The sequence below is a fragment of the Camelina sativa genome, chromosome 16 (assembly GCF_030686135.1).
Source record: "Camelina sativa cultivar CO46 ecotype springtype chromosome 16, ASM3068613v1".
NCBI lineage: Eukaryota > Viridiplantae > Streptophyta > Magnoliopsida > Brassicales > Brassicaceae > Camelina > Camelina sativa.
In genome coordinates this window covers 3,798,501-3,811,958 of record NC_141895.1, presented here as the reverse complement: position 1 = coordinate 3,811,958, position 13,458 = coordinate 3,798,501, and the positions used below count along the sequence as shown (strand labels likewise).

Sequence of the window (13,458 nt, the reverse complement as noted above, 5' to 3'; positions counted from 1 at the left end):
TAACCTACCTCCAAAGTCCAAAGTTTTTCATATCATTTAGACTTCTCGGATGATCACTTTATTGTCACAGTATCCACACATCGTTTCTTGGTTGTAGTTCTCTAGGCACCCAACAAATTACACCATGATTGTGGAATCCAATTTTTACGTGGTTTCTATAGTTTACATTATGATGGATTTTTTTATTTTATGGTTGATATGATTTGATTTTGTCCCAAATATACTATACGTCCTCTTTTATAAAAGTATACTAGGTACTAATCTGCGGTTATCCGCATGCTGAATTTTTTTTTAATAAAAAATTGTAATAATTTATTTTATTATTATGTTATTTATTAATTTTTAAAATCTAAGCTGTTAAACAGAATTAATATAGATTTTTTTGATTAGATTTTTGATAAAAATTTTAACATGTTCTGGTAAAAAATGTTGATAAAATTTGTAGTTGTAGATTTTATTAAATTAGATTTTTAATAATATTTTTTTCAAGTACGAATTAGTTTAGATTCAAATAGATTTTATTTAATTTTGTAGATTCTATTTAATTTTGTAGATCTAATTTAATTTGATCTTTTACAATTTTTTGTTTATTAATAATTAATAAAGATTAATTAATTAATTAAACTTTTCTAATGGCAAGTGAATGTAATTTTTTACACATTTTAAGGTTAGTTTCATATTAGTACTTCCCAATTATTATAGTAGGGTAACAATGTATTTGCTAGTTTCTTTTGTGTTTTACTAATAGATGAATATATATGGAGTTATGTACTATTTTTTTGCTGCACTTCATATAACAAAGTTTTTTTTGGAATAAATTTTACAATTTATTCAAAAGAAAAAAACTCAATTGTCTTCTTTAATTTTCTTCCCGAAATGAATGGGGTTTCATAATTGGGTTCATAAACTGAATATATACGAGTGGTTGGAGAAATCTCACTTAGCTAATTAAACAATAGGCGATAGACTTTACTATATGGTTTCAATTACTGATGAAAAGTGACACTACTGATAAACTATAGCACGTCCCAGTAACTTTTGCATTGCGTCATATATGCTGCTTAAGGGTACTGTATCCACAATGGTTGAATTGTAATTGCATTTTCTTACATATTCATACTATCCCTATATCCAAAATTAAACTAACCTCTATATTGTGATTATGATATACTTAAATTATGAATGTCATACGCTTATAACCAAAAAATCATCTATTTATCTATTATATAGTATACAAAAAAAGTTATGTACTTCCGAAATAATATACAGTAGGGATTAATTGGAGAGTACAAAGTAAAGATTTTTTAAAAAAGTTATATCATATATCCATGTTATCAAACAGGTCTAATTACTTATATAATTAAAAATAAAAAAATAAACAACACATGGTAAACAAAAACTGTTGGTCAAAAATCTTATACTTATGGAAACTATAATTACGAAATTAATTATCAAAGAAAAATTACTCGATATTTTTGGAAATACTTTAAAATTGTTACCATAAAAGCAAAATTATTAAAATAGGAATAATATATATAACGTAAACATATTTATTGAAACTAAGTTGTTACGTACTAGCTAAATGTGTTTTACTAATAGAGGAATATATGGACTATGGACCATGGTCACACAATTGTTGAATCATGTAACATTGAAACTCATCATCGTTTACATGATTACATCCATATATCTACTTGGACATAAATATTATCTTTCTTTTTTTTAATCAACTGGACATAAATATTATCGAATTAAACAATTTTAAAATTTTCATCAAATACACCAACCACACTTTCAATGATTTTCACGTTTCTTCTCTGGACATAGGACACTTCGACTGGAACAAATAGTATAATAATAAAATATCATTAAAGGAAAAGAAAGAACAGTTGTAATTGTATTAGTTGGTATTTTAACTAAATTCATCAGATAAATAAAAGGGATAAATAAAAATAACATTTTTCAGACACATACATTTACAAATTTTTATTTTATAGTCTGGCAAACTCACCTGAAAACTTTTTTATTTATTCTTTCATCTTTCTTCCTATAAAGTAGTAAACACGTCGTCACTCAAGTAAGAGAAGACCCGGTACGACATAAACCGGAAAAATAGGACCAAAAATCGAAATTGGTTGGTTAGTTAAACAACCCTAGGGATTTAAATACTCCTATATCGTCCAGTCCAGCTCTCTCTCTCTCTCTCTCTCTCTCTCTCCCCACACTCGCCCAACTATCAAAAATCTTCTTCTCCCTTCTTCTCCCTTCTTCTCCGCCATTCTTGTCGCTCTAAAACCCTATCATGCTCTTCTGAGAATCTCCTCCCCCCTTTACTCAAATTCAGCTGTATCCAAGGGATTTTGAACTCTGGATATTTTCAATCGAATCCGCCACTGCCTCTGATCGTCGTCATCACTCTGTGTCTAGTGTCCTGGTTTTCAAACTCCACGCAGGATGGATCTGCCTAGCCTCGCTTTGATCCTTCAGGCCGCCGTTCTCAGTCCTGTTCCCGATGAACGCAAAGCTTCCGAGCAGCAGCTCAATCAGGTTTCTCAGTTTTCACTTGAATTCTCTCCGGGCTTTTTTTTTTTTTTTTTTTTTTTTAATATTCTTCGCGTGTTTGATTCGTCCCTGAGATGTACGAGATTATTTTGTTATTTTAATCTTGAAGTTTTGGAGCTGTGAGTTCATGTTTAGGTATTTCTTATAGGCGGATAAGTGTATTACCCAAGATATTTCAAAGGATCCCATTATTTTTTTGACAAATCTTTGATTTGATTTAATCCAGATGTTGTTGTAGTTGGGATTTACGGTTTCTCGTTATTCTCTGTGTTGCAGTTGCAGAACACGCCTCAGCATTTGGTGAGGTTGTTGCAGATAGCCGTGGATGGAAACTGTGACATGGCAGTGCGTCAAATTGCTAGTATTCAGTTCAAAAATTTCATTGCTAAGAACTGGTCACCTGAGGATTCTGGTAATAATTTGCACTTGTGATTATCTTGTCCCCGGCTTTAACTTCTGGGAGATTTTAGATTATTTTTGCTTATTTTTGATGGCTCAGGAGAGCAACAAAAGATATTGCAAAGTGACAAAGAATTGGTGAGAGACAATATTCTCGTCTATGTCACCCAAGTTCCAACCTTACTCAGGTAAATTTCCCTGATAGCGTTTGAACTCTGACGTGGTCTGATTTTTAGCGATTTTATGAAATATGTGTAACATGTACGGTTAATCATGCCTTCAAATTGCTAATCATCTTGTCTGATAGGTTATAGTCCTCACTTTTGTATATGCATCTTTTGAATGTGCCTCTGCATTATCCTTAGTTGCTAGATATTAAAAACGGCAGATAAAGGATGATTTTTCTGAAGTTTGCCTTTTTTCTCATTACCTTGGTCCCGACCGTATCTTCTATAAGTCTCAACAACAACCATAATTTGTTTCTTTCCCTAATTTTCGTATCCAGATCACAACTTGGAGAGAGCCTCAAGACAATCATTTATGCTGACTACCCAGAACAATGGCCACGTCTTCTGGATTGGGTGAAGTTCAACTTGCAAAATCAACAAATTTATGGGGCTTTATTTGTGTTGCGGATACTCTCTAGAAAATATGAGTAAGTTTATCACTTTCCATTCCGTATTTCTATGCCACTTTATATGATTTATAAGGTTTGTTAGTTAAATTTTTGATATACTTTCTTGAGACATCTTCATGATTGTCTGCCGTGGCAATAGCACAATTTCGACTATTGCATGTATCACACTGAGTGGGTGACTAATAAATTTAGTTGGTTTGAAAAAAAATTGAGAGAAGGGAAAGAAGTGTTAGGTAGAAGCTATGAGAGTGTTTAAAACGTGTTATTAGAAAACAATGGTGTTCATGGCTCTGTCAATTCATGATGTCCTGTCAATTCTTTTTTACGACTTCCAGCTAGAAATGCATGTTGCTCTTTACATGTAAAGAAGCAGCTATTCTGGATGACAATCTCATTGTTTACATATAAGTAGTCCTTCGCGTTGATGATGTTTCATGATTTTGTTTTCTAGGTTCAAGTCAGATGAGGACAGGACACCTGTTGCCCGCATCGTGGAGGAGACGTTTCCTCAACTTTTGACTATTTTTAATGGGCTTATCCAGATACCAAACCCCTCTCTGGAGATAGCAGAACTTATGAAGTTGATATGCAAAATATTTTGGTCATCCATATATGTAAGTTGCTAGAGAGATCAGTTACATGTGCCTTTGCAGAATTTCACCTTTTATCTTTCTTAACCTAATATGCATATCCTTAGTACACAATTCAAACCAGTCGAACTGTTTTGTGTATTATTTGTTGTATTAAAGTGAAAGGCTTGGGACAAGGGCTCTGAGAGAGGTGGTTCCAACTTCACTTGTGATCCCTCTGTCTCCATTTTCTTATATTTGAGATTATTAGTGGTATTGTTTAATATCTTATCATATTGGCAATTGCCATATTTGTTCTATTCTTTGGTTTAGAAAGACTTCAATATATAAATAAAAGACTGGCTCATGTGTTGGGGAGCGTATCCCTGAACACCTCCCTGTTCTTTTTTTTCTTCATGACATTTTATGGTTTTCGTGATTTTAACTATGTTAGTATTCAAAAAGAATCACCAGATGATCATTTCTTACTGTTCTCTGTGGGCAGTTGGAGCTACCAAGGCAATTATTTGATCTAAACGTATTTAATGCCTGGATGGTTCTGTTCTTGAGTGTTTCGGAGCGTCCTGTTCCAGTTGAAGGCCAACCTATGGATCCAGAACTTAGAAAATCTTGGGGCTGGTGGAAGGTCAAGAAGTGGACAGTGCACATATTGAACAGGCTCTATAGTCGGTATGTATCTGATGTTATTTTTTTTAAACAAGAAAGTACCCTTGGAAGGTTTATTGATTTTTTTGTGAACACTCATTGATAGGTTTGGAGATCCAAGTCTACAAAGTCCAGAAAACAAACCTTTCGCCCAATCGTTTCAGAACAATTATGCAGGCAGAATTTTGGAAGGGCACCTAAATTTCTTGAATACAATTCGCATTGGAGGCTATCTTCCTGACAGAGTTACCAATCTTCTCCTGCAGTACTTAAGCAACAGGTTTGTGTTACAATTCCTTGTCGACATTAGTTTCACTTACGTACAGGCGCACATTCAGTATCCCCACTTGGCGAACTTATAATATCCTCATTTGCCTGACATTATATAATTTTTTGGTCTCTGAATTATAAGTTATTGAAATTAACTACAACACTCCAAGAGGTTTATATGCTTTTGTAATTTTACTCTATTGCATTGATCATGTGTTTAGATATCTTTTTTACCATCTCCCCTGTAGCATAAACTACTGCTGTGATGTAAGAATATGCCCCACTGGGGAAAATTGTGGTTTTTAGTTCCTTAGTTTATGTCTCAGTAATGTTTGAGGATATAATGAGAACCTTAGCCAGGTAGGATTCACTATTTGTGTTTTCCTGCTCTTCTTCAAAAAAGGAATTCTAGATGAGTTTCGAATGTCTTCTAATCTTGGGAGCTTTGTTCTCTTACATGACTGATTAACTCGCTGCATATACTTTCTGAAATGGTTTGAATTTCATGATGCGAGTTCTAATGACAAGCTAATATATCTTGAGCATGCAAGATAACATTCTGAACTGGATATTTGCAGATTTGGCATATGTGGTATTTCTCGTCAAAGAAAAGATATTGTTGAAACTAATTCATTGTATCTGCAGCATTTCGAAGAAAAGCATGTACAAAATGCTGCTGCCTCGGCTGGATGTTCTGCTTTTTGAGATTGTTTTCCCGCTAATGTGCTTTAATGATAATGATCAAAAGCTTTGGGAGGAAGACCCACATGAATATGTGAGGAAAGGTTACAGTAAGTGCTACATAATACTCACTTTCTTAAACAGTCTTAATTCTTAAACACATCATTAAAAATGTTATTAAATACATCATTTTTAATGGGCTTATCCAGATATCATTGAAGACTTGTACAGTCCGCGAACAGCGTCCATGGATTTTGTAAATGAGTTGGTTCGAAAGCGTGGGAAAGAGAACCTTCCGAAATTTGTTCAGTTTGTCGTTGGGATCTTCAGGAGGTATTACATTTGAGCTCTTCTGCCTGGCACTTGGTCTATCACTTGTGTTTTATTGACAACTTGTTTGTACACTGTGTGTAGTTATGACGAAGCTCCTGCTGAACGTAAGCCGTATCGCCAAAAAGATGGTGCGATGCTTGCTGTTGGAGCTCTTTGTGACAAATTGAAGCAAATCGATCCCTATAAATCTGAACTAGAGCGTATGTTGGTGCAACATATTTTTCCCGAGTTCAGTAGTCCTGTTGGACATCTTAGAGCAAAGGTATATTTGGCTTTAAACTGTGTTGTGGATAACTCAATAATCCATTGTTACAAGCTTACCAGAATGATTGTTTTGTTTTGCCTTTCCACGACGTCTGTTGTACTTCAATTTATCCGAGAAATCTAAGCATCATTGCTTAGTCTACTGCTGCAATGCTATCTATAGTTTAGTATAGACTTCCTGTTGTTGCCCAGTATTATATGTCATACTCTTTGAGATCCCCTTTGATCTGTTTGACGGGTTTTTTTTTGAATGTAGGCCGCATGGGTAGCTGGACAATATGCACATATCAATTTCTCAGATCAGAACAACTTTCGTAAAGCATTGCACAGTGTTGTTTCTGGACTGCGCGATCCTGACCTCCCTGTTCGTGTTGATTCAGTTTTTGCATTACGTTCATTTGTTGAGGCGTGTAAGGGTATGTGATTTTTTCCTACCCATTTTTGTGTTGTATGAATGTGTTTTCACTTGTTTATCTGTGCATGTTGGCTTCTTGATTGTGTACTGGGTTTGTGTGGTGGCTAATTTAAAATTTCTGGTCAAAATGCAGATTTAAATGAGATTCGTCCAATCCTTCCTCAGTTACTTGATGGTGGGTTACCCTTCTATAGGAATACTTGATGGTCAGTATTGTTGAAGTAAACTAATGATTCAAATTTTTTGTGATCCTGCTTCCATCAGAATTCTTCAAACTCATGAATGAGGTAGAGAATGAGGACCTTGTTTTTACTTTGGAGACCATTGTAGATAAGTTTGGCGAAGAGATGGCTCCTTTTGCTTTTGGATTATGTCAAAATCTGGTAAGAAATTTTGTTCTCTATGAGTCTAGTTTTGTTGATGTCTAGAAAATCTGGTTAGAAAACTTGGCTATGTATATGTAAATCTTCCTTTCCTTTCATTCAGGCGGCTGCATTTTGGAGATGTCTAAACACGTCAGAAGCCAATGATGACTCGGATGACATGGGAGCTTTTGCTGCAGTTGGTTGTTTGCGTGCCATAAGTACAATCCTTGAATCTGTTAGCAGTCTTCCGCAGTTGTTTGTTGAGATAGAACCAACTATACTTCCAATAATGCAGAAAATGTTGACCACTGATGGCCAAGGTATACGGATGTCTAGAAATACATCTTGAGTTTCTTATTTAGCCTGGGCTATAGTTTGTGGAGTCTGAACATAATTAAGTTATAGTTGTGTTCAGATGATGTACTTTTCGACTGATTTGTTAACCATTTGGGTTCATTCTTTTAGTAGGGTTTTTTTTGTCAGCGTTTTGTTGTTTCGTAGCATCATGATTTCAAATTATTCATTTTCTTTTCCAGCTATATAATAATTGACACTGAAGTATTTATGTTCTCATCCTACTTGCTATAACAGAGGTTTTTGAAGAAGTTTTGGAGATTGCATCATACATGACCTTTTATTCACCTACCATTTCCTTGGATATATGGAGTCTCTGGCCTTTAATGGTGGAAGCATTGGTTGATTGGGCAATTGATTTCTTTCCAAGTATAGTTTCTCTCACATCTGCTTTCTTTTCTACAGCCCCCAAATTTTTTACATTCTAATTTTTACAGTTGACTCTATGACTGTAGCACTTCCATGTCATTCATTGTTTTCGTTACACTCACTTAAGTTACTCTTTGAAAATTCAGATATTTTGGTTCCGATAGACAACTTTATATCAAGGGGAACGGCTCATTTTCTCACTTGCAAGGAGCCCGACTATCAGCAAAATCTATATAATGTCCTTTCAACTGTGAGTATACCTTCTGATCGTACTAGTGACTCCAATTATATGTATGTGCCTGTTCATTGTTATAATGAACTGTTGGGATTCTCGCACATATCATGAAGCATAGAATCTTCCTTCATTGTTTACCTGAATTTCTGAGTGCATTTTCCATGCCTATCGTTGTAGAAAGTTGTTGGCCTCTTGTTTATTGTGTAAACAGGAGAAATAACATATTGTACATTTCTTGCTGCCAAAACATATATAAGCATCTCTTTCTCTGCACAAGCGCAGTTCTCGGCTGTCTGCATAACATTAGCGCATTTGTTACTTTTCATAGCTAATATATGTCTCACGTTTCCACTTCTACAGCTTATGACCGACAGAAACATAGAAGACAGTGATATTGAGTCTGCTCCAAAGCTTATTGAAGTTGTTTTCCAGCATTGCAAAGGGCAGGTGGATCAGTGGGTTGAACCATATCTGCGACTCACTATTGATCGGTTACAACGAGCTGAGACTTCATATTTAAAATCTCTTCTTATACAAGTGGTAAGAATTATGGTCGATTTCTACATACCAGTAGTATATTAATTTCAATGTCCCTATATGAATCAAGTTGCTCGTATTGAACTGATTCTGTTGTTGTGTGATGATACAATGATGGGTTGACAATCTTGATTTCTATTCGCAGGTGGCAAATATGCTTTACTACAATCCAGGTTTGACGCTTGGTGTATTGCATAACACAGGACTTATTTCCAAAGTCTTTGATCTTTGGTTCCAGATGTTGCAGCAAAAGAGAAAAAGTGGCCTGCCAGCAAACTTCAAAAGGTACTGTTGATCCTTGTCTTGACATATCTTGCTCATGTTAGCTCATAATTGTAATGGTTGGACATTCTATTGTTCGTATCAGGGAACATGCTAAAAAAGTTTGCTGTTTGGGTTTGACTTCATTACTTGCTCTCCCGGGTGGTCAATTACCCGATGAAGCACTGCAGCGTGTTTTCAGAGCAACACTTGATCTTCTAGTTGCATATAAGAATCAGCTAGCTGGTATGCCCTGCTCATGATCCATTTTCTCGTCATTTGGCATGGTAATGTTTACATTTATTCCCTTTCGAATCCTCCTCGCAGAAGCAGAAAAGGAGACAGAAGTGGATTATGAGGAAGAAATGAATGGTCTCCTGAGTGATGATGACGAAGATGATGATGATGATGGGTCTGGTGGGGAGATGGGGATGGATGATGCAGAGGATGGAGATGAAGCACAAAGCGTGAAGCTGCAGAAGTTAGCTGCACAGGTTTGTCAAGTGTTTGTATCGACTTGCTTCACTAGAGCATGCTTTTGTTTGCTAGAATTGACTGTTTTCCAATTCTTTTGTCTGTTTCATAGGCAAAGGTCTTCCGCTATGATGATGATGACGACGACGACGATTCTGATGATGACTTTAGTGATGACGACGAATTTCAGTCGCCCATCGATGACGTTGATGCCTTTGTATTCTTTGTCGATGCAATCAGAGGTACAACTATATAAAATCCTCACCAGTCTTGACCACCCAATACTATATGGAGCTTCATTTTCTCTGGCGTACATCTTGCTTATAATCACGTCCTTTTCTATTATACAGTTATGCAGGCATCAGATGCGCAGAGATTTCAGAACCTTAACCAGTCACTGGACTTCACTTACCAGGCGATTGCGAACGGAGTAGCACAGCATGCGGAGCTGAGAAGAGTGGAGATTGAGAAGGAGAAGCAAAAGAAGTTAGCACAAGCTGCTTCTACTCCTGTTGCTGCTCAGTGATGTTTAAGCTGTGGTTCAAAGTCAGTGTCTGATACACAGGTGGTGTCATTTTGGTGAGAGATTGTCGTGCATCATTATTTGCAATAGTGGCTTGCTTCCAGGTTATACAAATGAAGAAGCAGATTTTGTGAATTTTAGCAGAAGGCATCATCTCTAGAACCTTGTTAAACCGTGTGGTTGCGGTTGATGAGGATGGAGTCTCTTGTGGTTTAAAGAATGGTGTGTAGAAACTTCTTCTCCTCCCATGAGTGCGGTGTTGTGTCTTTCTTTTGGATTGGTTGTATTCATGAAGAAAAGGAGTTTTTTTTGGGAGGGTGGGCGGATTTTGTGTACTCTTTTATCTTTTCTTTTTTTTTGGCCATGTACTCTTTATGTTATGTGTTGCGTCTTTGGGATGTGTTAGATTTTTTTTAGGAAAAGCTATATTGAATTTTTGTGATCTCACAGAGAGATCAGCAAGGTCTGTCATCAGGTTGTACGACCATTCTTTCATAAAGTGATAATTATTATCCATCATTTTGCTAGTCACTTTCTTTAGTATTCATAAAATTATTATTACCATTTTAGTAAGAAATATATTTGAAAAACAGAAAATCGAGTAAATAAAATTTGGTCCCATTGCCTTTTTCTACTCTGGTAGATATGATGACTCGGAGCCTTGGAGACGTATTAACATAAATTTGCAGCTTCTTAGTAAGAAGATTCTTCGTATTATTTCTGATTAAAACTGAAACGGCGAATGAAACTAAGAAATGCAATTCTAAGGGTCTTCGCTATATTTGTTAGTAGATTTTATACATTAAGACTTCTCTCATGTGGCACTCTACTACACTCACTTCTTAGAATCATTCCCACTTGCCCACTGATATAAGTTTTTCTAATCCGCGTTATGTTTCCTCAGGCATTTGGCGTCTCTGTAGATGTTTTCTAGATCAGAAAGCCAAACTAAACTCTCTATCCTTATCCACCTTTCTCTTACCCAGACCTTGTTCTTTCATTTTTGAAATCATTACATTTTTATTTGTGTTACAGAGAAGAACTACACCACTTTCATTGCAGGCATTCTTGTGACAAACCAGCCAAGACGTAAAGAACACACTCTACCAGTCAAAAAACACTAAGCTATAACAAATCCTGATGAAGCTCTTGCTTGTAATCGACATTTGCAACTAAGAAAAGATTGTGTAGCCTACTACGATAGCTTAACCACCAGAGATTGCTCAAGGAGGCTTGCTTAAAAAAAATTAACACTCAGAATCTTCTAATCAAACATGCTTTTTATTCTCAAATTGCAGAGACAATGGTGACCCAAAAGTGCTTGTTTCAAAGGATTCAAATCTAAAAACCTTTCTTACAGACTAGAACAAGTCTTTGAAGAAACAAGGAACTCAATAACAATGGTGGAATCCACATAATCACGAACCTTATCCTTTTCCAAGTTCACCAACTCTTTCTGAGCATCCACAGCTTCCATTTCACTCAAATCCTTAAAATACGCAATCGAAGCAATCGAGAAACCTTTAGCTCTCGCCGGCGAAAAGTTTTCACCCACAGTGATCTGATCAATCCCTGGGAACTTCTCACCAAGCCCCTTAACCACTCCCGTAATCTCCGATTTCGCCTCATCGGATACATCCTCTTTCAATTTGAGTAAAGTGAGTTTACCAACCGAACCAGGAGCCGGTGCTAGGGTTCCGGGGATACGATCCGCGATCCAATCAACAGCCATGAGGTCATCGCAGATCGGTAACACAGACTCCTTAACAACACGGACGTGATCAGGATGCGCAGCGTAGGTGCTGAGATCTTCCTTAGATCCGTAACGGCTATGGAGGACGTGAGTGAAAGCGAAGGCGGAGGAGGATCCAAGACGGTGGAGAGGAGCGGCGGAGATGTAAAGAACTTCATCGAGAGAGGCGAGAGCGTTGAGGTTGCTGATCATGGAAGTGATTTTGTTGGAGTCAGCGTCGTCTTTAGCTTTGAAAAGAACGATGTGTTCTATGATCTGACTCTGTGTGGTTGAAGAAGAAGACATGGCGGTTACGGCGGAGAAAGAGCGGCGGCGAGGGAGTAATCGGAGATTGGTTGGTGAAGAGGAGTGTTTGGTTGTGGAGATAGTGAAAGCTAGTGGTGAGGATATTAGCGGTCTGATCCTTGCGCATATCATTGTGATTGTGATTTGTGAAGCTGGTGGTTGTGACTCAATTGACCATTCGAGCCACTTAAAACGTTTTGCCTAATTACAAAATTAGACAATAATTAATTGTCGTATTAAGTGTTTTACTACTATACGGATCCACACATAAAGAAACATTACAATTTTGAATCAAAAGAAAAATCTTGTGAAACTTTTGTAGAGGACAAAACTCAAAATGAATCAATGGAAATAATAATATAGAACGAAAAATTCATCAGGTTCAAGAAGACTCAAGAGGATGAACAGCAGGAGAAACCAAAGCCTTGTGTTGAGCTTTTACTATCGTCTTTAACGAGACTGACTCGGTTCTTCATGCTTAGTTCGGTTTTATAAGTGTCGGAGTTGAGTTGTTTCCTGCTAACGTTGGTGTAGATGTCACGGATGACCATTTCGAAAGCTGTTTTAACGTTGGTTGAATCGAGAGCTGATGTTTCCATGAAGAATAGTCCTTCTGTTTCCGCTAAAGCTTTGCCTTCTTCCACGCTCACTGCTCTTATGCTTTCTAGGTCGCATTTGTTTCCCACCAACATCCTAGCCACCGTTGTATCCGAATGTACTGTATCAAACAAAACAAAACACATACACAAATGAAAACGCAAATCAACAAAATTTTACCAAAACTGAATTCAAAAGTCAATCGAACAGATTCATATGAATAAGCAAAAGCAAGGTCTCAAACGATCTTTACTATATTTAATTCACCTTTGGTCTAAGTAACCAATATAAGAAGAACCATACAATGATAAGAATCTTAATCAATCAGCTACGCACAATCTAACCAAATCATCTGTTTAAAACAAAACAACTTGGAGAGAAATTAATGTCTTACTCTTGAGTTCATCGAGCCAACGGGCAACGCTCTCAAAAGTGGAGCGACGGCTAATATCGTAAACGACGAGGGCTCCAACGGCGCCGCGGTAATAAGCGGAAGTAACGGCACGGAAGCGTTCCTGACCAGCAGTATCCCAAATCTGAGCTTTGACATCTTTGCCATCGATATCCATGTTCTGCGTCTGGAACTCAACGCCGATGGTGGCTTTGGAATGAGCGTTGAACTCGTTTCGAGCGTACCGAGAGAGAAGGTTCGATTTCCCGACGGCAGAGTCTCCGATTATCACAATCTTGAATAGATACTCCTCTCCTCCTTCATCATCATCCGAAGACATCCTTAGCTAGTTCTTTGATGATGATTTCTAGAGAGAGAGAGAGAGAGAGATGGAGCTGGCAAATATGAAAAGGATGAGAGAAAGACATACTGCGCATGAAGTGGTTTCATAATTATTTTTTTTTTAAATTAATATTTTTGAATTATGTGCCGCAAATTCGGTGCAATTAATAAGCTCT

At 36.8% G+C, this 13,458-nt stretch overlaps 3 protein-coding genes across 4 annotated transcripts; 1 reads left to right on the top strand and 2 right to left on the bottom strand.

Moving 5' to 3' along the window:
• Window positions 1-2,079: 2,079 nt before the first annotated feature.
• Window positions 2,080-10,433, top strand: LOC104749705 (importin beta-like SAD2). 2 transcript variants are annotated; one of them, XM_087491647.1, is made up of 22 exons: window positions 2,080-2,547; window positions 2,839-2,974; window positions 3,062-3,149; window positions 3,467-3,616; window positions 4,050-4,212; window positions 4,673-4,857; window positions 4,940-5,113; window positions 5,749-5,894; window positions 5,994-6,117; window positions 6,199-6,379; window positions 6,638-6,797; window positions 6,930-6,971; window positions 7,061-7,179; window positions 7,283-7,481; window positions 7,753-7,884; window positions 8,031-8,134; window positions 8,480-8,659; window positions 8,802-8,941; window positions 9,024-9,163; window positions 9,245-9,411; window positions 9,504-9,633; window positions 9,742-10,433. In XM_087491647.1, the coding sequence occupies exons 1-22, from the start codon at window positions 2,455-2,457 to the stop codon at window positions 9,915-9,917; spliced, it is 3,129 nt and encodes a 1,042-aa protein (XP_087347773.1). In that variant the 5' UTR covers window positions 2,080-2,454; the 3' UTR covers window positions 9,918-10,433. The 2 variants fall into 2 exon arrangements, with proteins under 2 accessions (XP_087347773.1, XP_087347774.1); XM_087491648.1 differs by having other exon boundaries at window positions 2,176-2,547; window positions 3,065-3,149.
• A 743-nt stretch (window positions 10,434-11,176) lies between these two features.
• Window positions 11,177-12,557, bottom strand: LOC104749703 (stress-response A/B barrel domain-containing protein UP3). Its single transcript, XM_010471384.3, has one exon. The coding sequence runs from the start codon at window positions 12,082-12,084 to the stop codon at window positions 11,269-11,271; it is 816 nt and encodes a 271-aa protein (XP_010469686.2). The 5' UTR covers window positions 12,085-12,557; the 3' UTR covers window positions 11,177-11,268.
• On the bottom strand, window positions 11,177-13,370 carry LOC104749704 (ras-related protein RABA5d). Its single transcript, XM_010471385.3, has 2 exons — window positions 12,944-13,370; window positions 11,177-12,670 (listed from the first exon to the last, which is right to left on the bottom strand). The coding sequence occupies exons 1-2, from the start codon at window positions 13,278-13,280 to the stop codon at window positions 12,345-12,347; spliced, it is 663 nt and encodes a 220-aa protein (XP_010469687.1). The 5' UTR covers window positions 13,281-13,370; the 3' UTR covers window positions 11,177-12,344.
• Window positions 13,371-13,458: the final 88 nt, after the last annotated feature.

Coding starts and splice junctions, on each gene's coding strand:
- LOC104749705 (XM_087491647.1), top strand. CDS start 2,455: ATGGATCTGCCTAGCCTCGCTTTGATCCTTCAGGCCGCCGTTCTCAGT. Junction 2,548..2,838: donor CCGAGCAGCAGCTCAATCAG/GTTTCTCAGTTT, acceptor TCTGTGTTGCAG/TTGCAGAACACGCCTCAGCA. Junction 5,895..5,993: donor ATATGTGAGGAAAGGTTACA/GTAAGTGCTACA, acceptor GGGCTTATCCAG/ATATCATTGAAGACTTGTAC.
- LOC104749703 (XM_010471384.3), bottom strand. CDS start 12,084: ATGATATGCGCAAGGATCAGACCGCTAATATCCTCACCACTAGCTTTC.
- LOC104749704 (XM_010471385.3), bottom strand. CDS start 13,280: ATGTCTTCGGATGATGATGAAGGAGGAGAGGAGTATCTATTCAAGATT. Junction 12,671..12,943: donor TTGGCTCGATGAACTCAAGA/GTAAGACATTAA, acceptor TGTTTGATACAG/TACATTCGGATACAACGGTG.